General features: G+C 46.6%; 1 protein-coding gene across 4 annotated transcripts; it reads right to left on the bottom strand.

Moving 5' to 3' along the window:
- Positions 1-1,038: 1,038 nt before the first annotated feature.
- LOC119353711 (transcription factor MYB88-like) lies at positions 1,039-5,957 on the bottom strand. Of its 4 annotated transcripts, none has more exons than XM_037620365.1 (13): positions 5,644-5,955; positions 5,217-5,263; positions 5,081-5,137; positions 4,897-4,969; positions 4,269-4,324; positions 3,787-3,966; positions 3,513-3,706; positions 3,286-3,425; positions 3,061-3,203; positions 2,852-2,979; positions 2,608-2,760; positions 1,715-2,529; positions 1,039-1,601 (listed from the first exon to the last, which is right to left on the bottom strand). In XM_037620365.1, the coding sequence occupies exons 1-13, from the start codon at positions 5,749-5,751 to the stop codon at positions 1,497-1,499; spliced, it is 2,199 nt and encodes a 732-aa protein (XP_037476262.1). In that variant the 5' UTR covers positions 5,752-5,955; the 3' UTR covers positions 1,039-1,496. The 4 variants fall into 4 exon arrangements, with proteins under 4 accessions (XP_037476262.1, XP_037476261.1, XP_037476259.1 ...); XM_037620364.1 differs by having other exon boundaries at positions 2,608-2,766; positions 5,644-5,954; XM_037620362.1 differs by having other exon boundaries at positions 1,715-2,760; positions 5,644-5,957.
- Positions 5,958-26,532: the final 20,575 nt, after the last annotated feature.

Genomic DNA, 26,532 nt, shown 5'->3' with positions numbered 1-26,532 from the left:
AAGAAAATGCGAACACCTGTGTCAAATCTAAGACTTGAATTATGATAGATTACGGATATCACTATTCTCCTAACCATCCAACCATAGACTGATTCGTTCATCTTCTCTCTTCTAAAAAGAAATTGTATACTTCCTTTGGTCCAAATTAATTGGAGCAACCTCTATACAATCTCAATACTATATTCACCCGCAAAAAAAATCTCAATGCTATATTATATAGAGGTTGCATCAATTAATTCAGATTACAGGGAGTATTAATTAATCAACAAAGATACTACAATCTTCCGCCGGACATGTACTCCCTCCGTTCGGTATTACTTGACTCGGATATGGATGTATCTAGAACTAAAATACATCTAGATACATCCATTTCTGCGACAAGTAATTCCGAACGGGGGGAGTAGGCCGGCACTGAAACGCAAGACTTAGCTAACAAGACCTGAGCATGATCTCACTATCCTTCATGTTAACCTTCATGACTTTAACATGACATGTGAATTGAGTGTAGTTTACATAGTTAGATTCCTTGTGGTGAAACCAATCCACTAGGGTTCAAATTATAGACTCGTGGTCGCATTTTTCTAAATTTATTTCAGACCTTTCAATGATGTACGTTCGCTAGGAGAAGGTGTTCCTATGAAAGCGTGTGTGGCGATGAGTGTGCCTTCGTAAGGGTGGATATATGTGCATGTGTACAAGAGTTTGCGTGCGTATGGTGTTTAAAAAAAACTTTAACGTGACACCACACACCCCACCAGGATTAACCTCTTGAAATCTTGCACAGTCATACCAAAAAGCATCAAGTTCCAGTTTATAAAAACTAAACACTCCTACGAAACAGTGAGGATTTTCACTTATAAGTTTTCTGTGAAATCCAAGGCACTGCAAATGGCCCTGAAAGACCAATTCCTCTTTCTAGAATCAGGACAGATAGCCAACAGTTCATAACAGCATCAAGTCTTTCAACTCATGCAAAGACGAGTACGTAAAATGGACAAAAAACTGGGCATTGATGGTATTATCAAGTATCCAACCTGATGAAGAAATATATTGTTTCATTCAACCACATATGTCCAACAACAAGAAAGTCATCACGTCACACCACAAACCAAGCCAATATATTCCGCGCCCGGATAGAAGTTACAAAGGGTTAATTACACAAAGAATACCTTATTCTATATTTTGAATACAAGCTGTAACTCTCAGGGTACATCACCCCCCTTTTTTCCAAATTTTGTATGCTACTACAACACCGCCAATGCGATATGTACAACCAACGACAACAAACCAAGCTATTGAGACCTCATACAAACAGCTGAACTATGACACGAGCTAGGCACACTTTGATGCAAATAGGAGTAGGGAGAACTACCCTAGTTAAAATTAGATCTAGGGGAGCCAAGGTATACATGCTGAGGAGCATGGCGGGCTTGGAGCTGGATACGGTGAGAACCGAAAAATGCAAAATGTATTTGCATCGAACATATATATACCCTTCAAAGGCTATTAAGAAGAGCCCTTTTGCAAGAAGGCTGCTGAGAAGTTTCTGGCTTCGATCCAGGTGAGGCCAACTCAAGCACAGACAGCAAAAAATTTCTCTCCTGAAAAGTTCAACAAATACAATACATGTGTAACTACCAAGTGTTTGATTCAGGTATGTTATTGTGTGTGAAATAAGACTAACAATGACAGGCTACATAAGTCAAAAGCTTACACTGGCAGTAATTTTTGGAGTTGGCACGTTATCTGTGAATGGATGGAAAGTTGGAACTGTGTGAGCAGGAGAGGTGAATTCCATGCATGGCTGGGTGCTGCTATCTTCGGGAACGTCGCTGCAGTTCTCTGAAGTTCCTTTCTTCGCAACTGCTTTACCTTTGCTAGCAGTGTGAGCAAGGGAAGTAAATTTAGCACATTGAAGCCTGCTATCTTGGGCAACCTCACTGAAATTCTCCGATATTTCTTCATCTGCTTTAGCTTGCAAATCTGCACGAGCAGGAGAGGTGCATTCTGTACACTGAAGACTGTCATATTTGGCAGCCTCACTCAAGTTTGCTGATGCTGGTATTTCATAATCTGTTTTAGCTCGCAGAAGTGTATGAGCAGGAGACATGGGTTCCATACATTGAGGCAGGCTACCTTCGGCAGCCTCACCCAAATTTACGGATGCTGGTGTTTCTGCATCTGCTTTAGCATGTAAAACTATATGAGCAGGAGACATGTATTCCATAAATTGAGACCAGCTACCTTCTGCAGCCTCATTCGAGTTTGCGGATGCTGGTATTTCAGAATCTCTTTTAGCTCGCAGAAGTGTATGAGCAGGAGACATATGTTCCATACACTGAGGCAGGCTACCTTCAGCAGCCTCCCTCAACTTTACAGATGCTGGTGTTTCTGCATCTCCTTCAGCATGCAAAACTGTATGAGCAGGAGACGTGTATTCCATAAACTGAGACCAGCTACCTTCGGCAGCCTCACTCAAGTCTACGGACACTGGTATTTCTGCATCTGCTTTAGCCTGCTCAGCTTGAACTGTATGAGCAGGAGAACTGTTAGCATGCAAAACTGTATGAGCGGGAGATGTGTATTCCATAAACTGAGACCAGCTACCTTCGGCAGACTCACTCAAGTCTACAGACGCTGGTATTTCTGCATCTGCTTTAGCTTGCTGAGCTTGAGCTGCACGAGTAGGAGAACTGTATTCCATGAAATGAAGCCCCATATCTTCCGCAGCCTCACCCAAGTTTATATGAGCTAGAATTTCTGCAACTGATTTAGCTTCAAATTTCAATTAATCTTCTTCGATGTGGATGGAAAGGCATGTAACTAAATTCAGATTAAGAGCATAGGTTACCTGGGCAAGGTTCCATAGTACTAGATAGTGTGTTTCCACAAAGGCTACTTTCTTCTGCGATTTGATCTACTGGGCAATTATCCATTATTTGATCAGGAGCCATTTGTGATGTTGCTCCGTTCTGCTCTCTGTTCATCAGAATGGTGGTGGATCAATAGCTGAGGCCATAGAATAGTAACCAAAAGGATGAGATATTATTCATTATATACCTGGACTTCTGTTCATCTTCTTCTTCATTCTCATAGGGATCAACAATTAAATCGTCGAGATCGTCTAGGAGTGAAGCTGTTCCAGACATACTGCTCTCTGACATGTCATTATCATCTTTCTTAACCAAATGATGCTGTAGTTTCTGAAAGGTCAAGCATAAAACAGTTATTTTAAAATGTAAAACTACAAATCTACTTCAGACCATCAAACTGGCGATGCCATACCTGCCAGGCTTCATCCATGCTTTGGCTTGTATTTTCAGTATTTACTTTTGTTGCTAGGGAAGAAAGCAAGTCAGCTTGCTGAAGTAAAGTAGCAAGTTTTGGATCATTCCTTTTCAAAAAATTACCCTCATGCTTCACACCTGAAATTATGCACATGGAGCAGGTTCAAACATTGACACAACACATGAATCAAGTTAAACATTCAGAATCTGGGATAATAGGCTCACAGCTCTGTTCTTCGCCATGTAATTGCTTTGTTGAGGTTTTAGTGACAAGACTCTGGGTTTTTACAATATTCACACTCTGATTGTCTGGACAAATGCTAGCAAGGGGTTGCCGAGAATCCTGTTGTATGCTCTTTTGCTGTGCAAATGACTTCATATTTGGTGCTATGTTCTCCTTGAAATCAGGTTTGCAAGAGCTGGTTGCAGAAAGAACAAGTTAAAGTGTGTAAGTTCATTCACATAATTAACCAACAGCTTCTGCTGGTACTGTGTGTACCTCATGTTCTTAATAGGTGGTGAGGAGCCAGGTGCAGCACATGTGACGCCACCAGACTGTGTCAGTACCCTCTTTGCACTTGCATTGGAGCATACTGTGCCATTTTCCTCGAATAGTTCGTCATCCTTGGCCCGCCTTTTGCATAACGTAGAAAATCGATTCTTCACTGCATTATCAGTTCTGTAGTAGGCAAACCAAACATTCACATGTCAGATATCTTGTTTCACATACTCCCTCCCGGTCGGTAAGGCCTGCGTGTATCCCTAGATCGCCAATTCGACAAACGTATTACAAAAGGTATACTGTTAGAAACTTCTATCGAATATGACTTCAATGGTATACTCTTTGTGGCATATAACTCATATTTCATTGATAAAATGGATGATCTAGTGATACGCGCAGGCCTTATAAACCGGTAGAGAGGGAGTAACTAATATCCTTTTCACCTTACAGCAAACAGCAACCAAATGCAAGAAACTCACCTGCCTGAGACAACCTTTGCTATTTCAGTCCATTTGTTACCAAGAAGCTTTTGAGCCTGCATGACAAGTCCAAGATTATCATTTGGTGTTGCAGGAGTTGTACGGCAATAACTGATAGTTATGAAGACACCAGCACAATGTACATCAGGTGGTTTCTAATTTCTTTTTGCAACATTGCAAATGTATCATAACACAAATTGCAGTCTAATCAAAGGAATGATAATGGTATTATGAGACGTTAAGCAATGCATGGTCCCTTCACGCAGTTACTCATCTACAAAAGAACATAACAATCATACGTCCTACAGTTCATAAAACAAATCCATCATTTTCCCAAAGGAACGCAATCAAGGATAGGATCCAATCTGCACACAAGTTAAGCTAAAGGTGATAACTATTTTTCCTTTCTAGCCAATGTCCTGAACTCGATTTCTATCTCCAACCCCTTTCTTCATGTCATATGAGGTTGAGGACCATGACACGAAGCATACTGTCCTACTCCCAGAGATGAAATTTGGCCCTTAAAAATTAACTATCTGATGCAGCAGTGCTTAATTTCAAGCAGACTCACTGCCTACGCCTAGCCGCCTATAGTAATTAAAATGCTAGAAACACACCAAGTTCTCACCTCACATAAAAGCATATCCTCTTCACGAGACCACCCGCCTTTCTTGCACTCTGTATTCAAATAATTGTACCATCTGCAGCAAAAATCAAGCGGAACAAATGCTTTAAACAATAGAACTGAACAAGTGTTATAACACCAGAAATGTTAGAACAAGAGATCCCCGTCGGAAGAGGGAGGTACACACCTCCTCCTGCACTGCCTGGCAGTCTTATCCTTGAATTGTGTGGCTATGACTGTCCAACTGCAAAAGAAAACGCCGTGATTAATTTGAGAAGCCTTGCTGCAAGTGAGGATAGGTAACAAACAGGAGTAGTCCATACTTGTCAGTTCCATGGTGCGCAATCTGAGCGCGAAGCACGTCATCCTCCTACAGGGAAGAAGTTGGAAGCATCAGAGAGCAATTTAACCATCGAGTAGAACCGCAGAGGTACTCCAAGGATAAACTCGAAGGCAATCCAAGGAGTGGCATGTTGGAAGGAACAATTTGTCACGGTTAGCATGGGGAAAGGGGGAATTGGGCTATGAAGTCCAAGAATCAACAATAGAACTGTGACAACAGCGGATTATAGCCCAAACACGCCCAAAATCGCTTCTCTCTTTTTTCGCCAAATCAAAAAGGGGAACAGAAGCAAAGTCCCAAATCCGAGGCAAGCCAGAGAAATCCCAAAATCCAGTGGGGAAGCGCAAACAAACGCAAAAGAAATTCCGCAACCGCGAGACGGAGAGAAGAGCACAGCAGTTGCGCACCTGGGCGCTCCAACTGACGATGTGGCGGTCCTTCTTGGCCGCCGACGAGGCGGCGGCGGCGGCGGCGTCGGCGGCGGAGGAGGAGGTCAGATCGGGGCCGGTCGCCATGGGCCCAGATCCCGCATGTTCCGCGCGCGGGGCCGGCGGGGCGGAGGGGGGGCTGGGCCGGACCGGACCGGCTAGGGTTTGGAGTTTGGGCGCGAGGGTGGGAATTTTCGAACTGGAGGGCTGGGGAAGAAGACAGCGAGGAAGACCGGAAGAAGAGTGGGGTGGGCGGTGGTGTGGGTGAGTAGAGTAGGAAGAGGGTGAGGGAATTTCCTCTCTCGGGAGTGGAGTGGAGGTTTTTTTTAAAGATGGGGGCCATGGCGTGAAAGGGAAGTGTTCTTTGGGAGAGAGACGACGACCCCCCTACACCCCTACTGCGTGACAGCGTGTGAGTGCCAAAAACTTTGTCCCAAAGCCACGTGCAGAGATTGCAAAGGGTACAAGAGAACCAATACAGTAGATCTCATCGTCCAGTAGTAGTGGGAACAAGGTTACTATTATCACACTGCATTGCTGTTGGTAGAGTAGGCTTAAGTAGACCTGGCCATGGGCAGCCCGGCCCGGCCCGAAAAAGCCCGACCCGGCTCGGCCCGACGCTGCTTCTGGACCGGGCTCGGGCCTAGATTTTGTGCCCGGTGGCCTGGCCGGGCCGGGCCCGGGCCCGTCATTTTTGCCGTTTTTTGAAGGGGCCCGGCCCGAGGCCCGAGGCCCGGCGGGCTTTTGCATGTTCAGGCCGGGCTTGGGCCCAAAAATTAGGCCCGATGGCCGGGCCAGGCCGGGCTCGGGCCCAGGTTTTTTGGCTCGGGCTTGGCTAGGCCCGGCCCGAGGTTTGGCCAGGTATAGGCTCAAGTATTCATTTGAAGACCACTGGTTTTCTTTTAACCACGGTTGTCAAATAAAATGTTTGGTCATGTCATGGTTTGATCCGCTTCAGCTTGTGTCTAACAATGCTCGGCCGATGATGCCACCAATAGCACAAAATTATGGAGTAGTGCCAATGGGCGTTAGAGTTGAAGAACTTTGAACGGTATGGCGATGAGATAAGGGTATCAAAGAATTGATGAATATGATAACCAAGCGGTGCTGGTGTGATAAGGATGATAGGTACCATTGAGATACTAATGTGATAACAAGGCAGTAATTAAACCCAATAACCATGAGAGAAGGGGCGAGCCAGGGGGTGATCCACCCGTTCCTTTTTACTATGCCGAGGGGAAAAGGAAAGGGAAGAAGTCGTGATGCAAGAGGGAAAATGCGAAGGGGGTGAGAAACACGTGGCGGAGAGGAGAAAAACGTGTTGGGATCTATCATCTCGAGATAAGACCTCCACCGGCACTTGGCAGAAAGGAGAAAAATGTGTTGGGATCTACCGTCCCGAGATAACACCTCCACCGGGTAAAAAACATCCTTGCCTTCTACATGAAGCCAACATGCCCTTCTTCTTTGCAACAACGTGACAAGAACCAACCTATTTCAAATCTTAGTCGCCTCTTACATACTCAGAGCAAGAAGCAACCTACTTAGTAGGCTTCTAGAATAAATTTTTATGTTGGCCTACCAGAATAAGCTGGGTAGGGGTAGCTTATTGTGGCACTAACCCATAAGCCCCCAAAGAGCTGGCCCTCAGGTTAGCTCTTCATACAGACCCTTCCGTTGTCGACGCCATCGGTTCCCCTATTTCCTCCTTTCCTCAAACCTACCTTAGTTTACCGCCCTCTCACACTAAGCTCCCCTCCTCGGTCTTCCACCCCGTCGTGCAAACCTTTACAAATTTCCGTTGCAATGGGTAGTTGTCTTACTTACCAAAGGTACTAGGTTAACTCTTTTTTCTTTTGTCTTAGTCTCCCTATCAATCTACTCCATGTCTGTTTTCCATCTTCCTAAAAAAGTTCTGAAAGAGCTAGACACGATTCGTAGGGCCTTTTTCTGGATGACCAACAAAACTTGCAGTGGAGCTTAGTGTCTTATCACTTGGAAAAATGTTTCCAAACCAAAAGGTTGTGGTGATCTAGGCATTTAAAACTTTTTTATCCAAAATATCTTCTACTAATGAGATTTGCCTTCAAGTTGAATTAGACATAAAAGTCTATAAAGTGTATAATTTGGACTTTTTGCTTTTATCCAAAATATCCGGCTTTGGATTTTGACATAAAAGTCTATAATTTGGGCTTTTGCTTTTAACTCTAAAGTGTGGGTTTTAGAATCCTTTAGGAAATCAAGTTGGAATTTTTGTTTGAATGAGTTCTTACTTATCTAACACAAATATCTATGGGGATTGTGTCAGGGGCTTTAATTGTGCATGCCATGTCAAAAAGAATATCATTCACAAGAAACACTTTAGTTCCCACAAATAATTAAGGAGAAATAATGTAATGTAAACTCATTTTTTTTGTTCCAAAAACACATTGTTTCTACTCTTCAACTAGAAAGTGTATGTAATGTTTTCATGTTTGGCTTCAACTTGGGTCCAGGGGCGGAGCCAGAATTTGAACTTAAGGGTGTGATGGGGCAAGAGACGATGACCAGAAAAAGAAAGATAACATAGTAGATATATTGAATGCTTTCGATAGATATCACAATCAATGAAGCAATGCAAAAAGGTTGCATTTTATATTAGTTTAAATTTGGTTTTTTTGCCAATAAGATCAAATGTGCCTATAATTATTTAAAAGATGTATATATTGTTTTCATCTTCATGACTACACAAATACAAACACAATTGATGAAACATTAAATCCAAATGACATAGCCAATGCATCTTGCCTAGAAGATAAAAGAAGAAATGACTGACCTAACTAATTTCATCTAAATCAAGAGAATGATGCTGCCTAATGTGGATCAGTAACACGATACAAATCCACGAAGGAGAAACTGACCGTAAGATACTCCTTTAGGGTTAGCCGGGAGTATGCACATATATGTTGATGACATTGCGCTCAAAACGACATAGCATTCCCATTCCATACACAAACTGTATCGCGATGTGTTTCAGACAGTATGCCAAGCTTTTACGTACTACTACTTCTATATTATTTTCCCATTTATTTTTATTTTTCCTCTTGTGAGTTGTGTTCATGACTTGGCGTCATAATGCGTACGTGCTTCGTGCCATGCATGCATGTAGGAGGCAGCTAGCGGTGAGTTCGTGTGACTCTGTTTATGGTGCCACGCTCCGGCTACGTTTTGCTAGAAGATTCGTGTGCCTTTGTTTGAAGAAACAACTTTTTTGTGCGTGGAAGGTGGCGAGAAGCACAGGAATCTTGTGAAATCGTTTCATCTATTCACACACATACACACCAAAAAAGGTTACTCCTACCGCTAGCTAGCTGAATTTGAACTGGGATACTGCATTTAATTTGGGCTGTTGGAGCACTGCATTTAATTTAGCTAACCTAGCCTCGACACGAATCCATGTTAATTTAGGGTTAACCGGGACACGTGCGATCCTAATCAATACACTAACCATGTTTTTATTTGCGGGTAAATACAGTAACCATGTTGACTGACACTATTCCAAAAATGAAGCATGCATGTTGCATGCATACATCTACGGTGCATGTTGCATGCATACATCTACGGTGCATGTCACCCGATCGAACGTACTATACGGCAGATATGGTTGTTCGTACGTTGAGTACTCCAGTCGTTGCCCAACGGAAAGAGGAGTTCGTGAAAGTTAATTCAAAGGTTGGCATAAATTGACGCTTGGACGACGCCGCGCAACACAACAGCCGTCCCCGCCGGCCGCTTCCAAAAGGAAGAAGAGCTCGAGAATTTGAATGGATACGCAAGGCGAGCGGTGCTCGTGAAAAATAAGCAGCGGGAGTACGTAACCGGTAGGATTTGAACGAGCACTAAGGTCAGGGGTTCGGCGACCAACCTAGCTATGCTGATCGTGAAAGTCTTGTTTGTCCGCGGTGTGGTGTGATCGTGACCGCCTAGCCATTTGTTTTATAATTCCTAGTGAGCGATTTCAAAAGGTGATACAACGGCTAATTGACGGATATTTCTTGAGTTCGTGCGACCACTGTTTGCTGGTATACATCACTGTCACTAGCAGATTTTTCCATGCGCGCATTGCAATTGCGCGAGAAAGCTGGCTGGCATCGCACAAAGCAGGTAGCAATTTGTTTCACAAATCAGCAACCATCGTAATCCTTAGATCACATATCATGGAGAAAGCCATCTTCTAGAGTGATTTTTTTGTGAAACATTGAAATATTTTCTTTGATTTTTTTTAAAATGAGCTCCATGAAGCTCGAGCACCAAACTACATTTCTGCATCTTATAAATTCTAAGTATGTGCCTCCCACTATAGAATTTAAATTTTCCCTATGTTTTGATGATGTCGTGTCATTTGCTGACATCATTTTTCCCCCTCCCATCAATAGATTATTTCTCTGCAAAAGGTTCTCCATCAACACCACTTTATTAATCCCGAAGGTTCCCTATCGTAGTTCTTTCTTTCTTCTTCATGTCAGCCATAAGATTAACCAACGAGACGGTCAAGCGGTCGGCCGTGGATCATTACCCTTCACCATCACCTCCATGCGATCGCGTATCTTCATCCATTTTCCAGTGCTTTGGGTTTTGCTTGCCATGTGTCATGCTGACGAATTTCTGATACCGTCGGCCGACACTGGTTGAATACATCTAGATCTTGGTTATGTGGTGAGGGAGTTCTGGATTAGGGGGTGTCCGGATGGCCGGACTATACCTTCAGCCGGACTCCTGGATTATGAAGATACAAGATTGTCCCGTGTTCGGAAGGGACTTTCCTTGGCGTGGAAGGCAAGCTTGGCGATACGGATATTCAGATCTCCTACCATTGTAACCGACTTTGTGTAACTCTAACCCTCTCCGGTGTCTATATAAACCAGAGGGTTTTAGTCCGTAGGACAACATAGACAACAACAATCATACCATAGGCTAGCTTCTAGGGTTTAGCCTCTCTGATCTCTTGGTAGATCTACTCTTGTATTACCCATATCATCAATATTAATCAAGCAGGACGTAGGGTTTTACCTCCATCGAGAGGGCCCGAACCTGGGTAAAACTTCGTGTCCCTTGCCTCCTGTTACCATCCGGCCTAAACGCACAGTTCGGGACCCCCTACCCGAGATCCGCCGGTTTTGACACCGACATTGGTGCTTTCATTGAGAGTTCCTCTGGGTCGTCGCCGTCAGGCTCGATGGCTCCTACGATCATCGATAGCGATGCAGTCCAGGGTGAGACCTTCCTCCCCGGACAGATCTTCGTCTTCGGCGGCTTCGCACTGCGGGCCAATTCACTTGGCCATCTGGAGCAGATCGAAAGCTACGCCCCTGGCCGTCAGGTCAGATTCGGAAGTTTAAACTACACGGCTGACATCCGCGGGGACTTGATCTTTGACGGATTCGAGCCACTGCCGAGCGCGCCGCACTGTCCCGACGAGCATGATCTAGCTCTGCCGCCGAACAGTGCCCTGGAGGCGCAACCCCATCAGCTTCGACCCTTAATTCGGAGCCAACTGAGCCGATCGAGGATGGGCGGTTGGACGCCACCTCGGGGGCTGCGATCCCAACGGCGATTGAGCCGAACACCAGCCCCGCACTCCGCGAGACTCGTGATTCAAAGGAGCCGGACTCCTCTCCAGACTCCGAACCCTCCGCGCCCCCGTCGATCGAATCCGATTGGGCGCCGATCATGGAGTTCACTGCCGCGGACATCTTTCAGCACTCGCCTTTCGGTGATATTCTGAAGACACTAGAATCTCTCTCTTTATCAGGAGAGCCCTGGCCGAACTACGGTCAGCAAGGTTGGGGTTCGGACGATGAAGAAATTCAAAACCCACCCACCACCCACTTTGTAGCCACTGTCGACGATTTAACCGACATGCTCGACCTCGACTCCGACGACATCGACGGTATTGACGCCGATGAAGGAGACGATGAAGAACCAGCGCCTACTAAGCCCTGGAACGCCACCTCGTCATACGACGTATACATGGTGGACGCACCAAAGGATGACGACGAGGAGCGGAACGACGCACCGAAGGCTTGTTCCCTCGAAAAGCAATCAAAACGGCGACACAAGCGCCGCCCCAAATCCCGCCTCAACAGAAATAGCGATCACACAGACCCAGCGCTGGAGCAGGGCAAACCGCTGCCGGACAACGGCAATCCGAATAATCAAAGCGAACAAACAAATCCTATCAAGGATAATGGTCCGGACGACATAACGCCGGACAGGCACCCGGAGCAGCAGAACGCCCGCAAAAGGCTTGTTGCCACCGTGAGGAGCCTTAAAAAGCAGAAGCGAAGGCTCAAAGCCGCGCAAGACACACTCCAATTAAGATGGAGCAAAATACTCAACACTGCAGCAAGGTACGGCGACAATCGCTCCTCCAAGAGCTATCCAAAGTGGAAACTGCTACCCGAATTCGATGAGGAAGCCTCAGACCCCCCACAACCAATCAAAGCAGCCACCTGGTCGGATAGACGACCCCTCTACCAACACAAAGCGGCATACAACGCCGCTCACAATACAACACGCGACCCAGGCGAGGGTTCGCACCCAAAGGATGGCGCAACAAGATCCATCTATGGACCACGCAAGCACGCCCAAGCATACAATGCAACACAACAAACATCCGAACAACGCGGTACACCCAGCTACATGGGTGCCGCACACCCCCTATGTTTCACCGATGAGGTGCTGGACCATGAATTTCCAGAGGGATTCAAGCCCGTAAATATAGAGGCATACGATGGAACAACATACCCTGGGGTTTGGATTGAGGACTATATCCTTCACATCCATATGGCTCGAGAAGATGATCTCCACGCCATCAAATACTTACCCCTCAAGCTCAAAGGGCCAGCTCGTCACTGGCTCAAAGGCCTCCCCGAAAGCTCCATTGGAAGTTGGGAAGAGCTCGAAGACGCCTTTCGAGCAAATTTTCAAGGGACTTATGTTCGACCTCCGGATGCGGACGATTTGAGTCATATAACTCAACAGCCCGGAGAGTCAGCCCAAAAGCTTTGGAATAGGTTTCTTACTAAAAAGAACTAGATTGTCGACTGTCCAGACGCCGAAGCCTTAGCGGCTTTCAAGCATAGCGTCCGTGACGAATGGCTCGCCAGACACCTCGGCCAAAATAAGCCGAGAACGATGGCCGCACTAACAAACCTCATGACCCGCTTTTGCACGGGTGAGGACAGCTGGCTCGCCAGATGCAGCACCAGCGACTCCAGTACATCTGAAGTTAGAGATGGAAACGGGAAATCACGGCGCAACAGCAATAACAAACGTCGAAATAAAGAAGATAGCACGAAGGGCATGACAGTAAATGGCGGATTCAAAAGCTCTCGGCCATGTCAAAAGCCGCCCCCTAAAGGCACCAGGGATGAACTGTCCAGCCTCAACAAAATTCTGGACCAAGTATGTCAGATCCATAGTACCCCTGGCAAAACTTCTAATCATACCCACAGAGAATGTTGGGTCTTCAAGCAGTCCGGCAAGCTCAACGCCGTACACAAGGAGGAGGATACGCCAAGTGAAGATGAGGACGAGCCTCCCAAGCAAGACACGGGGGAACAAAAGAAATTTCCACCAGAAGTCAAAACAGTAAACGTGCTACACGTAATCAAGGGAAAAAACAACGCGGCACTCCGAGGAAAACATACCCAAGTGCCTGTCACCGCGAAGTCCTGCCACTGGTCGTCTCAACCGATCACTTTCGACCATCACGATTACTCTGCAAGTATCCGACACGCAGGGTGGGCTGCCCTGGTACTAGACCCAGTAATTGGTGGATATCACTTCACACAAGTCTTGATGGACGGCGGCAGTAGCCTAAACCTAATATATCAGGATACAATCCGCGGGATGGGGTTAGACCCAACACAAATTCGCCATAGCAATACTATCTTTAAAGGAGTAACGCCAGGCCCAGGGGCTCGTTGTACGGGCTCCCTCCTACTACAAGTTATATTCGGCTCCCCCGATAACTTCCGTCGCGAGAATTTAACTTTCCACATCGCTCCGTTTCAAAGTGGCTATCAAGCACTGCTCGGACGTGAAGCTTTTGCTCGCTTTAATGCAATACCACACTACGCCTCCCTCATACTCAAGATGCCCGGTCCACGTGGCATCATTACAGTGCACGGAAATATCAAGCGATCTCTGCATGCCGAAGAGAGTGAGGCGGCCTTGGCAGTCGCACACTAAAAGCGCCCGGACAAGCGAAAGCATCCAATAGGTCGTCAAGACCTCACACACAACTAATCGAGTCCGGCGCCGCTACTTATACCGAATAAATGGTCACACCCCTACTCGTCAATACAAGGGGCTCAACGCACGCAGACATGTGGCAATTTCTCCTCATCTTGAATTATGCATGGTTTCTTTAACAAACTATCCTTTTGCACGACAACTTTTTTCACCTAAATTCCTCTCTTTTATAGACGATCATCGTGCTACACCCGTCCAGGATACGGCACAACGAAGACACAGGCGCAGATGTGCAGCTGGGACCCGCTCCAAGGATTCTTTTTATATTAAGACCCCGCGTAAACCTTTTTTACTGTCTCTTGTTGATACATATCCACCGTTGAGAAGGATGCTGACGTCTTGGCATGTGGCCACGCCAGAACAATGCACGTACCTAGACACAAGGGGCTTCTTACAAAGGCCATTATTTAGGCCCGATTTATACCACAAAGACTGAATACCTTAGGGAGTGTTCGCCATCGCGAGTTTGGCCCTATATGCATCAGCTCCGAATCATTGTATTTGGTCAAATGTTGGTTTTGCCCGGCTCCTGTGTTTTGATGCCTTACGTTCCGCTTTACCGGCTAAGGTAGCACCAGGAGAACTACTGCGATTGTGCCCTGGTTCATCCGGATGAGGACCTCAGTAGAGAAAGCCGAAAACTGACTGTCATGATATAGTGTGAGACTGGTCAACCACTCGATGACCTATGGGAATGTTAGAATTCCTCCGCCTTAACGATGGGCCGTCTTCTGGCCAGGCATGTACGCACCCCGGGATCGGGAGAGTGCGGAGCAACCAGGGGCTATCTAGTAGCCCCACTGTCAAACTCCTATGGCTAAGTGAAAGTGTTAAAGTGTTATAGTCTGGTTGCCTCGCTCGCTCCGCTATCACCTCCTTAATAGGACCAAGACATTGGGTTAAGTGTGAACGTGTGTTTCTGCGAACACCTCCGCATTATATGCGTGTGGGTTGAAGCCGACGACTGCAATCTTTTAGGTTATACACATGTATACATAAACGGCCGCCCAGGAGGCATCATATTACTTTCAGGCAAAATTATAAAAGTAGCCTTATGAAAATTTATAAAAGCATTTCGCTTACAATGAGATTACATATCACTCAAACATAATATTTTTTGAGCACTGGGTCTCTATCAAACGAGCACCCTCAAGAACTTCTTCAAAGTAGTGCTCAACAGCCCTTCGACCTATGGCCGAATCCCGCGCTGCAGCAGCGGTAGCATCCATCTCCACCCAGTGTGCTTTCACACGGGCAAAGGCCATCCATGCGCCCTCTATGCACGCCGACCTCTTCATCGCATCAATGCGCGACACCACATCAAGGAATCGCTGCACCAAGCTGAAATAGTTGTTCGGTTTTGACCCTTCCGGCCATAGCTGATCCACAACAGACCTCATGGAGAGTCCGGACAACCTATTTAGTTCGGCCCATTCGGCTAATTGATCAGTCAATGAAAGCGGACGCTCGGGAGAATGGAATTGTCTCCAAAACAGCTGGTCTACTTCACGGTCCGTCTGACCCCGGAAGTACTTGGCCGCATCGGCAGCGCTCGCTGCCAAATCCATATACACATCCTCCGAACTCCATAGCCGATCCAGAGGGGCATACCGTTGATCTCCGAACTTCCTCCGCAACATAAAGGATTTCCCAGCTACAATTTTCCCGACTTCCCGCAGCTCCTCCGTCTTCGCCCTCATAGCAGAGCGGAGGTATTTTCTCGTTGCCGCAGCCTTCTCAAGGTCCGATGCCTTCGCTTGGTTTTCCTTTTCGTGAACCCGGCAACGGTCGGCAGCGGCTTTTAATTCTATAGCCATTTTAGCCATCTTATCTCGGCTCTCGCCATGCGCGGCCTTCTCGGCTCGCAACTCTTCGGCTGCCTTCAAAGCAGCCGCATTACCCAACCTCGCTTGTTCCTTGGCTCGGGCAAGTTCTGCCCACAAGGCTTCAACAGTGGCAGCTCCATCTGCAGTCACAACATGTTAAAGATACTGGCATCATGCTGCTCTTCCTGTGTGGCGTTTACCAGATTATAACGCTTACCCTGTGCCTCGTCAAGCCTTTTGTCAACAAGCTCGATGTCGGCGTGTGCCGCATCCAACTGCCATTTTAAATGGGCAAACTCGCTAGTCCGGCCAGCCACCGGAGTTTCCATCACCTGCACATAAAGGCAGTTCGATTATTACCTGAGAATACGATCCTCTGTTCGTCATCGTTTCCGACGACAACCAGAGTCTCAAGGGCTACTATCTACACAGGGCACACCTAGCATGTGCAGGACTATCATACATTATTTTTACGTACCTCAAAGCCTGTCAGTAGACTCATAAAAGCTTCATGCAATCCGCTTTCGGCGGACGCGATTCTCTCCACCACCGTATCCATCAGCATACGGTGTTCATCTGAGATGGACGCTCGCCCCACCAACTCCCTCAGAACATCCGATCGCACACTAGACGGTGCCGGATGTTGGAAATATGCCCTAGAGGCAATAATAAAAGTATTATTATTATATTTCCTTGTTCATGATAATTGTCTTTTATTCATGCTATAACTGTATTATCCGGAAATCGTAATACACATGTGAATACATAGACCACAATATGTCCCTAGTGAGCCTCTAGTTGACTAGCTCGTTGTGATCAACAGATAGTCATGGTTTCCTGGCTATGGACATTGGATGTCATTGATAACGGGATCACATCATTAGGAGAATGATGTGATGGACAAGACCCAATCCTAAGCATAGCACAAAGATCGTGTAGTTCGTTTGCTAGAGCTTTGCCAATGTCAAGTATCTCTTCCTTTGACCATGAGATCGTGTAACTCCTGGATACCGTAGGAGTGCTTTGGGTGTATCAAACGTCACAACGTAACTGGGTGACTATAAAGGTGCACTACAGGTATCTCCGAAAGTACCTATTGTTTTATGCGGATCGAGACTGGGATTTGTCACTCCGTGTAAACGGAAAGGTATCTCTGGGCCCACTCGGTAGGACATCATCATATGCGCAATGTGACCAAGGAGTTGATCACGGGATGATGTGTTACGGAACGAGTAAAGTGACTTGCCGGTAACGAGATTGAACAAGGTATTGGATACCGACGATCGAATCTCGGGCAAGTAACATACCGATAGACAAAGGGAATTGAATACGGGATCGATTGAGTCCTTGACATCGTGGTTCATCCGATGAGATCATCGTGGAACATGTGGGAGCCAACATGGGTATCCAGATCCCGCTGTTGGTTATTGACCGGAGAACGTCTCGGTCATGTCTGCATGTCTCCCGAACCCGTAGGGTCTACACACTTAAGGTTCGATGACACTAGGGTTATAAAGGAAGCTTGTATGTGGTTACCGAATGTTGTTCGGAGTCCCGGATGAGATCCCGGACGTCACGAGGAGCTCCGGAATGGTCCGGAGGTAAAGATTTATATATATGAAGTCCTGTTTCGGCCATCGGGACAAGTTTCGGGGTCATCGGTATTGTACCGGGACCACCGGAAGGGTCCCGGGGGCCCACCGGGTGGGGCCACCTGCCCCGGGGGGCCACATGGGCTGTAGGGGGTGCGCCTTGGCCTACATGGGCCAAGGGCACCAGCCCCAAGAGGCCCATGCGCCTAGGGAACCCTAGAGGGAAGAGTCCTCAAGGGGGAAGGCACCTCCGAGGTGCCTTGGGGAGGATGGACTCCTCCCCCCCCCCCTCTTGGCCGCCGCACCAGATGCCATCTGGAGGCTGGCCGCCGCCCCTTGGGGTGGGAAACCCTAAAGGGGGCGCAGCCCTCCCTTGCCCCTATATATATGAGGCCTAGGGGCTGCCCATAACACGCGATTTGATCTCTCGTTGGTGCAGCCCTGCCCCTCTCCCTCCTCCTCCTCTCCCATGGTGCTTGGCGAAGCCCTGCGGGATTGCCACGCTCCTCCACCACCACCACGCCGTTGTGCTGCTGTTGGATGGATTCTTCCTCAACCTCTCCCTCTCTCCTTGCTGGATCAAGGCGTGGGAGACGTCACCGGGCTGTACGTGTGTTGAACGCGGAGGTGCCGTCCGTTCGGCACTTGGTCATCGGTGATTTGAATCACGACGAGTACGACTCCATCAACCCCGTTCACTTGAACGCTTCCGCTTAGAGATCTACAAGGGTATGTAGATGCACTCTCCTTCTACTCGTAGCTGGTCTCTCCACAGATAGATCTTGGTGACGCGTAGGAAAATTTTGAATTTCTGCTACGTTCCCCAATAGTGGCATCATGAGCTAGGTCTATTGCGTAGATTCTTTGCATGAGTAGAACACAAAGTAGTTGTGGGCGTTGATGTTGTTCAATATGCTTACCGTTACTAGTCCAATCTTGTTTCGACGGTATTGTGGGATGAAGCGGCCCGGACCGACCTTACACGTACTCTTACGTGAGACAGGTTCCACCGATTGACATGCACTTGGTGCATAAGGTGGCTAGCGGGTGCCAGTCTCTCCCACTTTAGTTGGAACGGATTCGATGAAAAGGGTCCTTATGAAGGGTAAATAGCAATTGGCATATCACGTTGTGGTCTTGCGTAGGTAAGAAACGTTCTTGCTAGAAACCCATAGCAGCCACGTAAAACATGCAACAACAATTAGATGACGTCTAACTTGTTTTTGCAGGGTATGCTATGTGATGTGATATGGCCAAAAGGATGTGATGAATGATATATGTGATGTATGAGATTGATCATGTTCTTGTAATAGGATTCACGACTTGCATGTCGATGAGTATGACAACCGGCAGGAGCCATAGGAGTTGTCTTTATTTATTGTATGACCTGCGTGTCATTGAAGAATGCCATGTAAACTACTTTACTTTATTGCTAAACGCGTTAGTCATAGAAGTAGAAGTAGTCGTTGGCGTGACAACTTCATGAAGACACGATGATGGAGATCATGATGATGGAGATCATGGTGTCAGCCGGTGACAAGATGATCATGGAGCCCCGAAGATGAAGATCAAAGGAGCTATATGATATTGGCCATATCATGTCACTACTCTATTTGATTGCATGTGATGTTTATCATGTTTATGCATCTTGTTTGCTTAGAACGACGGTAGTAAATAAGATGATCCCTTACAAAATTTCAAGAAGTGTTCTCCCCTAACTGTGCACCGTTGCTACAGTTCGTCGCTTCTAAGCACCACGTGATGATCGGGTGTGATGGATTCTTACGTTCACATACAACGGGTGTAAGACAGTTTTACACAGCGAAAACACTTAGGGTTAACTTGACGAGCCTAGCATGTACAGACATGGCCTCGAAACACGGAGACCGAAAGGTCGAGCATGAGTCGTATAGCAGATACGATCAACATGAAGATGTTCACCGATGATGACTAGTCCGTCTCACGTGATGATCGGACACGGCCTAGTTGACTCGGATCATGTAATCACTTAGATGACCAGAGGGATGTCTATCTGAGTGGGAGTTCATAAGATGAACTTAATTATCCTGAGCATAGTCAAAAGACCTTTTGCAAATTATGTCGTAGTTCACGCTATAGTTCTACTGTTTTAGTTATGTTCCTAGAGAAAATATAGTTGAAAGTTGACAGTAGCGATTATGCGGACAGTAGAAAGCTTATGTCCTTAATGCACCGCTCAGTGTGCTGAACCCCAACGTCGTTTGTCGATGTTGCGAACATCGGACATACACGTTTTGATAACTACGTGATAGTTCAATTAAATGGTTTAAGTAGAGGCACCAAAGACGTTTTCGAAACGTCGCGGAACATATGAGATGTTTCGAGGGCTGAAATTGGGATTTCAGGCTCGTGCACACGTCAAGAGGTATAAGACCTCCGACAATTTTCTTAGCCTACAAACTAAGGGAGAAAAGCTCAATCGTTGAGCTTGTGCTCAGATTGTCTGAGTACAACAATCACTTGAATCAAGTGGGAGTTGATCTTCCAGATGAAATAGTGATAGTTTCTCCGAAGTCATTACCACCAAGCTGCTAGAGCTTCGTGATGAACTATAATATATCAGGGACATATATGATGATCCTTGAGATTTTTGCGATGTTTGACACCGCGAAAGTAGAAATCAAGAAGGAGCATCAATCGTTGATGGTCAGTGAGACCACTAGTTTCAAGAAGGGCAAGGGCAAGAAGGGATACTTCATGAAACGGCAATCCAGCTGCTGCTCTAGTGAAGAAACCCAAGGTTGAACCCAAACCCGAGACTGAGTGCTTCTGTAATAAGGGGAACAGCCACTGGAGCAGAATTACCCTAGATACTTGGTAGATGAGAAGGCTGGCAAGGTCGATAGAAGTATATTGGATATACATTGTGTTAATGTGTACTTTACTAGTACTCCTAGTAGCACCAGGGTATTAGATACCGGTTCGGTTGCTAAGTGTTAGTAACTCGAAATAAAAGCTACGGAATAAACGAAGACTAGCTAAAGGAGAGCTGACGATATGTGTTGGAAGTGTTTCCAAGTTTGATGTGATCAAACATCGCACGCTCCCTCTACCATCAAGATTAGTATTAAACCTGAATAAAGTGCTCTTGCACCTAAAGGAATGGTTTATTGAATCTCGATCGTAGTGATACACATTTTCATGCCAAAAGATATAAGATAGTAATGATAGTACCACTTACTTGTGGCACTGCCATGTAAGTCATAATGGTATAAAACGCATGAAGAAGCTCCATGTTGATGGATCTTTGGACTCACTCATTTTTTGAAAAGTTTGAGACATGCGAACCATGTCTATTGGTATATATGCATGAAGAAACTCCATGCAAATGGACCGTTTGAACTCACTTGATTTTGAATCACTTGAGATATGCAAATCATACCACATAGGCAAGATGACTAAAAAGCCTCGGTTTCAATAAGATGGAACAAGATAGCAACTTGTTGGAAGTAACACATTTTGATGTGTGCAGTCCAATAAGTGCTAAGGCATGCAGTGAATATCGTTATGTTCTTACTTCACAGATGATTCGAGTAGATGTTGAGAATATTTACTTGATGAAACACAAGTCTGAATTATTGAATGGTTCAAGTAATTTTAGAGTGAAGTAAAAGATCATTGTGACAAGAGGATAAAATGTCTATGATATGATCATAGAGATGAATATCTGAGTTACGAGTTTTGGCACACAATTAAGACATTGTGGAAATTGTTTCACAATTAATACCGCCTGGAACACCATAATGTGATGGTGTGTCCGAACATCATAGTTGCACCCTATTGGGTATGGTGCGTACCATGATGTCTCTTATCGAATTACCACTATCTTTCATGGGTTAGGCATTAGAGACAACCACATTCACTTTAAATAGGGCACCACGTAATTCCGTTGAGACGACACCGTTTAGAGAAACCTAAGTTGTCGTTTCTTAAAGGTTTGGGGCTACGACGCTTATGTGAAAAAGTTTCAGGATTGATAAGCTCGAACCCAAAGCGGATAAAAATGCATCTTCATAGGAAACCCAAAACAGTTGGGTATACCTCCTAATTCAGATCCGAAAGCAATATGGATTGTTTCTAGAATCGAGTCCTTTCTCGAGGAAAAGTTTCTCTCGAAAGAATTGAGTGGGAGGATGGTGGAAACTTGATGAGGTTATTGAACCGTCTCTTCAACTAGTGTGTGGCAGAGCACAGGAAGTTGTTCCTGTGGCACCTACACCAATTGAAGTGGAAGCTTATGATATTGATCATGAAACTTCGGATCAAGTCACTCCCAAACCTCGTAGGATGACAAGGATGCGTACTACTTCAGAGTGGTACGTAATCCTGTCTTGAAGGTCATGTTGCTAGACAACAATGAACCTACGAGCTATGGAGAAGCGATGGTGGGCCCGGATTCCGATAAATGGCTTGAGGCCATAAAATCCGAGAGAGGATCCATGTATGAAAACAAAGTGTAGACTTTGGCAGAACGGCTCGATGGTCGTAAGGCTAATGAGTACAGATGGATTTCAAAAGGAAGACGGACAATGATGGTAAATGTCACCATTAAGAAAGCTCGACTTGTCGTTAGATGTTTTTCCGACAAGTTCAAGGAGTTGACTACGATGAGATTTTCTCACTCGTAGCAATGCTAAGAGTCTGTTGGAATTATATTAGCGATTACTGCATTATTTATGAAATCTTGCAGATAGGATGTCAAAACATTGTTTCCTCGACGATTTTCTTGAGGAAAGGTTGTATGTGATACAACCGGAAGGTTTCGTCAATCCCAAAAGATGCTAATAAGTATGCAAAGCTCCAGCAATCCTTCTAAGGACTGGAGTGAGCATCTCGGAGTTGGAATGTATGCTTTGATGGTGATCAAAGATTTTGGGTTTGTACAAAGTTTATGAGAAACTTGTATTTCCAAAGAAGTGAGTGGGAGCACTATAGAATTTCTGATGAGTATATGTTGTTGACATATTGATGATCAGAGATGATGTAGAATTTCTAGAAAGCATATAGGGTTATTTTGAAAGTGTTTTTCAATGGAAAGCCTGGATTAAGCTACTTGAACATTGAGCATCAAGATCTATAAGGATAGATCAAAATGCTTAATAATACTTTCAAATGAGCACATACCTTGACATGATCTTGAAGGTGTTCAAGATGGACCAGTCAAAGAAGGAGTTCTTGCCTGAGTTGTAAGGTATGAAGTTAAGACTTAAAGCTCGACCACGGCAGAATAGAGAGAAAGGACGAAGGTCGTCCCCTATGCTTAAGACGTAGGCTCTTCAGTATGCTATGCTGTGTACCGCACCTGAAGTGTGCCTTGCCATGAGTCAGTCAAGGGGTACAAGAGTGATCCAAGAATGGCTCACAGGACAGCGGTCAAAGTTATCCTTAGTAACTAGTGGACTAAGGAATTTTCTCGATTATGGAGGTGGTAAAAGAGTTCGTCGTAAAGGTTAAGACGATGCAAGCTTGACACCTATCCGGATAGCTCTGAGTAGAGAGACCGGATACATATAATGGAGCAATAATTTAGAATAGCTCCAAGTAGAACAGTTGTTTGGAATAGCTCCAAATAGAGCGTGGTAGCTGCATCTAGGAGATGACATAGAGATTTGTAAAGCACACACGGATCTGAAAGGTTCAGACCCGTTGACTAAAAACCTCTCTCACAAGCAACATGATCAAACATAAAACTCATTGAGTGTTAATCACATAGTGATGTGAACTAGACTACTGACTCTAGTAAACTCTTGGGTATTAGTCACATGGCGATGTGACCTGTGAGTGTTAATCACATGGCGATGTGAACTAGATTATTGACTCTAGTGCAAGTGGGAGACTGTAGGAAATATGCCCTAGAGGCAATAATAAAAGTATTATTATTATATTTCCTTGTTCATGATAATTGTCTTTTATTCATGCTATAACTGTATTATCCGGAAATCGTAATACACGTGTGAATACATAGACCACAATATGTCCCTAGTGAGCCTCTAGTTGACTAGCTCGTTGTGATCAACAGATAGTCATGGTTTCCTGGCTATGGACATTGGATGTCATTGATAACGGGATCACATCATTAGGAGAATGATGTGATGGACAAGACCCAATCCTAAGCATAGCACAAAGATCGTGTAGTTCGTTTGCTAGAGCTTTGCCAATGTCAAGTATCTCTTCCTTTGACCATGAGATCGTGTAACTCCTGGATACCGTAGGAGTGCTTTGGGTGTATCAAACGTCACAACGTAACTGGGTGACTATAAAGGTGCACTACAGGTATCTCCGAAAGTACCTATTGTTTTATGCGGATCGAGACTGGGATTTGTCACTCCGTGTAAACGGAAAGGTATCTCTGGGCCCACTCGGTAGGACATCATCATATGCGCAATGTGACCAAGGAGTTGATCACGGGATGATGTGTTACGGAACGAGTAAAGTGACTTGCCGGTAACGAGATTGAACAAGGTATTGGATACCGACGATCGAATCTCGGGCAAGTAACATACCGATAGACAAAGGGAATTGAATACGGGATCGATTGAGTCCTTGACATCGTGGTTCATCCGATGAGATCATCGTGGAACATGTGGGAGCCAACATGGGTATCCAGATCCCGCTGTTGGTTATTGACCGGAGAACGTCTCGGTCATGTCTGCATGTCTCCCGAACCCGTAGGGTCTACACACTTAAGGTTCGATGACGCTAGGGTTATAAAGGAAGCTTGTATGTGGTTACCGAATGTTGTTCGGAGTCCCGGATGAGATCTCGGACGTCACGAGGAGCTCCGGAATGGTCCGGAGGTAAAGATATATATATAGGAAGTCCTGTTTCGGCCATCGGGACAAGTTTCGGGGTCATCGGTATTGTACCGGGACCACCGGAAGGGTCCCGGGGGCCCACCGGGTGGGGCCACCTGCCCCGGGGGGCCACATGGGTTGTAGGGGGTGCGCCTTGGCCTACATGGGCCAAGGGCACCAGCCCCAAGAGGCCCATGCGCCTAGGGAACCCTAGAGGGAAGAGTCCTCAAGGGGGAAGGCACCTCCGAGGTGCCTTGGGGAGGATGGACTCCTCCCCCCCCTCTTGGCCGTCGCACCAGATGCCATCTGGAGGCTGGCCGCCGCCCCTTGGGGTGGGAAACCCTAAAGGGGGCGCAGCCCTCCCTTGCCCCTATATATATGAGGCCTAGGGGCTGCCCATAACACGCGATTTGATCTCTCGTTGGTGCAGCCCTGCCCCTCTCCCTCCTCCTCCTCTCCCATGGTGCTTGGCGAAGCCCTGCGGGATTGCCACGCTCCTCCACCACCACCACGCCGTTGTGCTGCTGTTGGATGGATTCTTCCTCAACCTCTCCCTCTCTCCTTGCTGGATCAAGGCGTGGGAGACGTCACCGGGCTGTACGTGTGTTGAACGCGGAGGTGTCGTCCGTTCGGCACTTGGTCATCGGTGATTTGAATCACGACGAGTACGACTCCATCAACCCCGTTCACTTGAACGCTTCCGCTTAGAGATCTACAAGGGTATGTAGATGCACTCTCCTTCTACTCGTAGCTGGTCTCTCCATAGATAGATCTTGGTGACGCGTAGGAAAATTTTGAATTTCTGCTACGTTCCCCAACACCAGACTCTTTTGTCTGCTCTCTTTGGGAGCCGGACACTGGGAGCTCCGGGGGTCGACGGGATTACCTTCTGGCCTCGCCGGACTCGGAGAGGCCCTCCGCGACGACACTTCAGGGTCACCCGCTTCCGGAGCGGAGGAGTCCAAAGGAGGCGTTTCGCTCTCCATCATCTCTGGAAGAAGATCCCCGAAGACGAGCTCATTTGAGAGGGGCTAAGGCCCGAACTGCAAAGATATATGCGGTGTTTATTTTCTCAGAAGAAAAAGATGGCATATCTGTACTGATAAAGTATTTCGGGTCACTTACGACTCGTGGGAGAATTGATCCCCCCACGAACTTTGTGCGGCAACAGCACCCCATAAGGTAGGACCCTCGGTGGGAGACTTCTTCTCTCGTTTGGAAGCTTCGGCTTCCGAATCCCCGGGCGCGGTCCTTTTCCTCTTCCGGTCGTCTTCCTTCATGGAGACGCCCGCTCCCTCGGTTAGAATGGGCAGCGTTGGGGGCCCGTGTCCGCCCTTATTGTCCTCCGCAGTATCTTCCTTCAAGGGCTTAGGGCAAGGTGCGATCTGGAGTATCTTTTCCAGTACCGGATTTTCCAAACCCTCAGGGAGGGGGGCCGAACACCGAATCAACTTCGCCTTTGCTAGCCAGTCCTAATCAAAAAGCAAACTCTCAGAAATAACTTCGTGACAAATGAGAGACAATATGTTCGGCCGGAAGATTTCTTACCTGTTCGGCGGCACGGTTACTGCTCAGGCCCATGTCCTCGGTGATTTCTGGACACTCTACCCGAGGTCCGAAGAATGACTTGTACATATCCTCATGCGTCAGGCCGAGGAAATTTTGAATGGCACGCGGTCCCTCGGGATTGAACTCCCACAAGCGAAGGGGCCGACGTTTGCAAGGCTGGACTTGACGAACCAGCATAACTTGTGTTACCGCAACCAAACTGAAATCTCCATTGAAGAGATCTTGAATGCGGCTTTGCAGTATAGGTACGTCCTTGGCTGGACCCCAGCTCAATCCTCTGCTAATCCATGACATCAGTTGTGGTGGAGGGCCCAGGCGGAAAACAAGGGCGGCCGCCCACTTGGCACTTCTAGGGGCCGTGATGTAGAACCACTCCTGTTGCCACAATTCAGACACCTCTGGAATGGAACCTTTGGGCCATGAAGCTCCCGTCATCTTGCGTATTGAGGCACCTCCACACGCCGCATGTTGCCCCTCGATCATCTTCGGCTTTACTTCAAAGGTCTTGAGCCATAGGCCAAAGTGAGGGGTAACCTGGAGGAAGGCCTCGCACACGACAATAAATGTCATGATATGAAGAAAGGAGTCCGGAGCCAGATCATGGAAATCTAGCCCGTAGTAAAACATCAAGCCCCTGACGAAAGGATCCAAAGCAAGGCCTAGACCTCGGAGGAAGTAGGAGACAAACACGATGCTCTCGTTGGGTTCGGGGGAGGGGACGGCCTGCCCCGGGGAGGCAGCCGATGCAAA

This window comes from Triticum dicoccoides, chromosome 2A (assembly GCF_002162155.2).
Source record: "Triticum dicoccoides isolate Atlit2015 ecotype Zavitan chromosome 2A, WEW_v2.0, whole genome shotgun sequence".
Classification (NCBI taxonomy): Eukaryota; Viridiplantae; Streptophyta; class Magnoliopsida; order Poales; family Poaceae; genus Triticum; species Triticum dicoccoides.
Note: the sequence above shows the minus strand (reverse complement) of the source record. Positions and strands in the feature narration are given on the sequence as shown.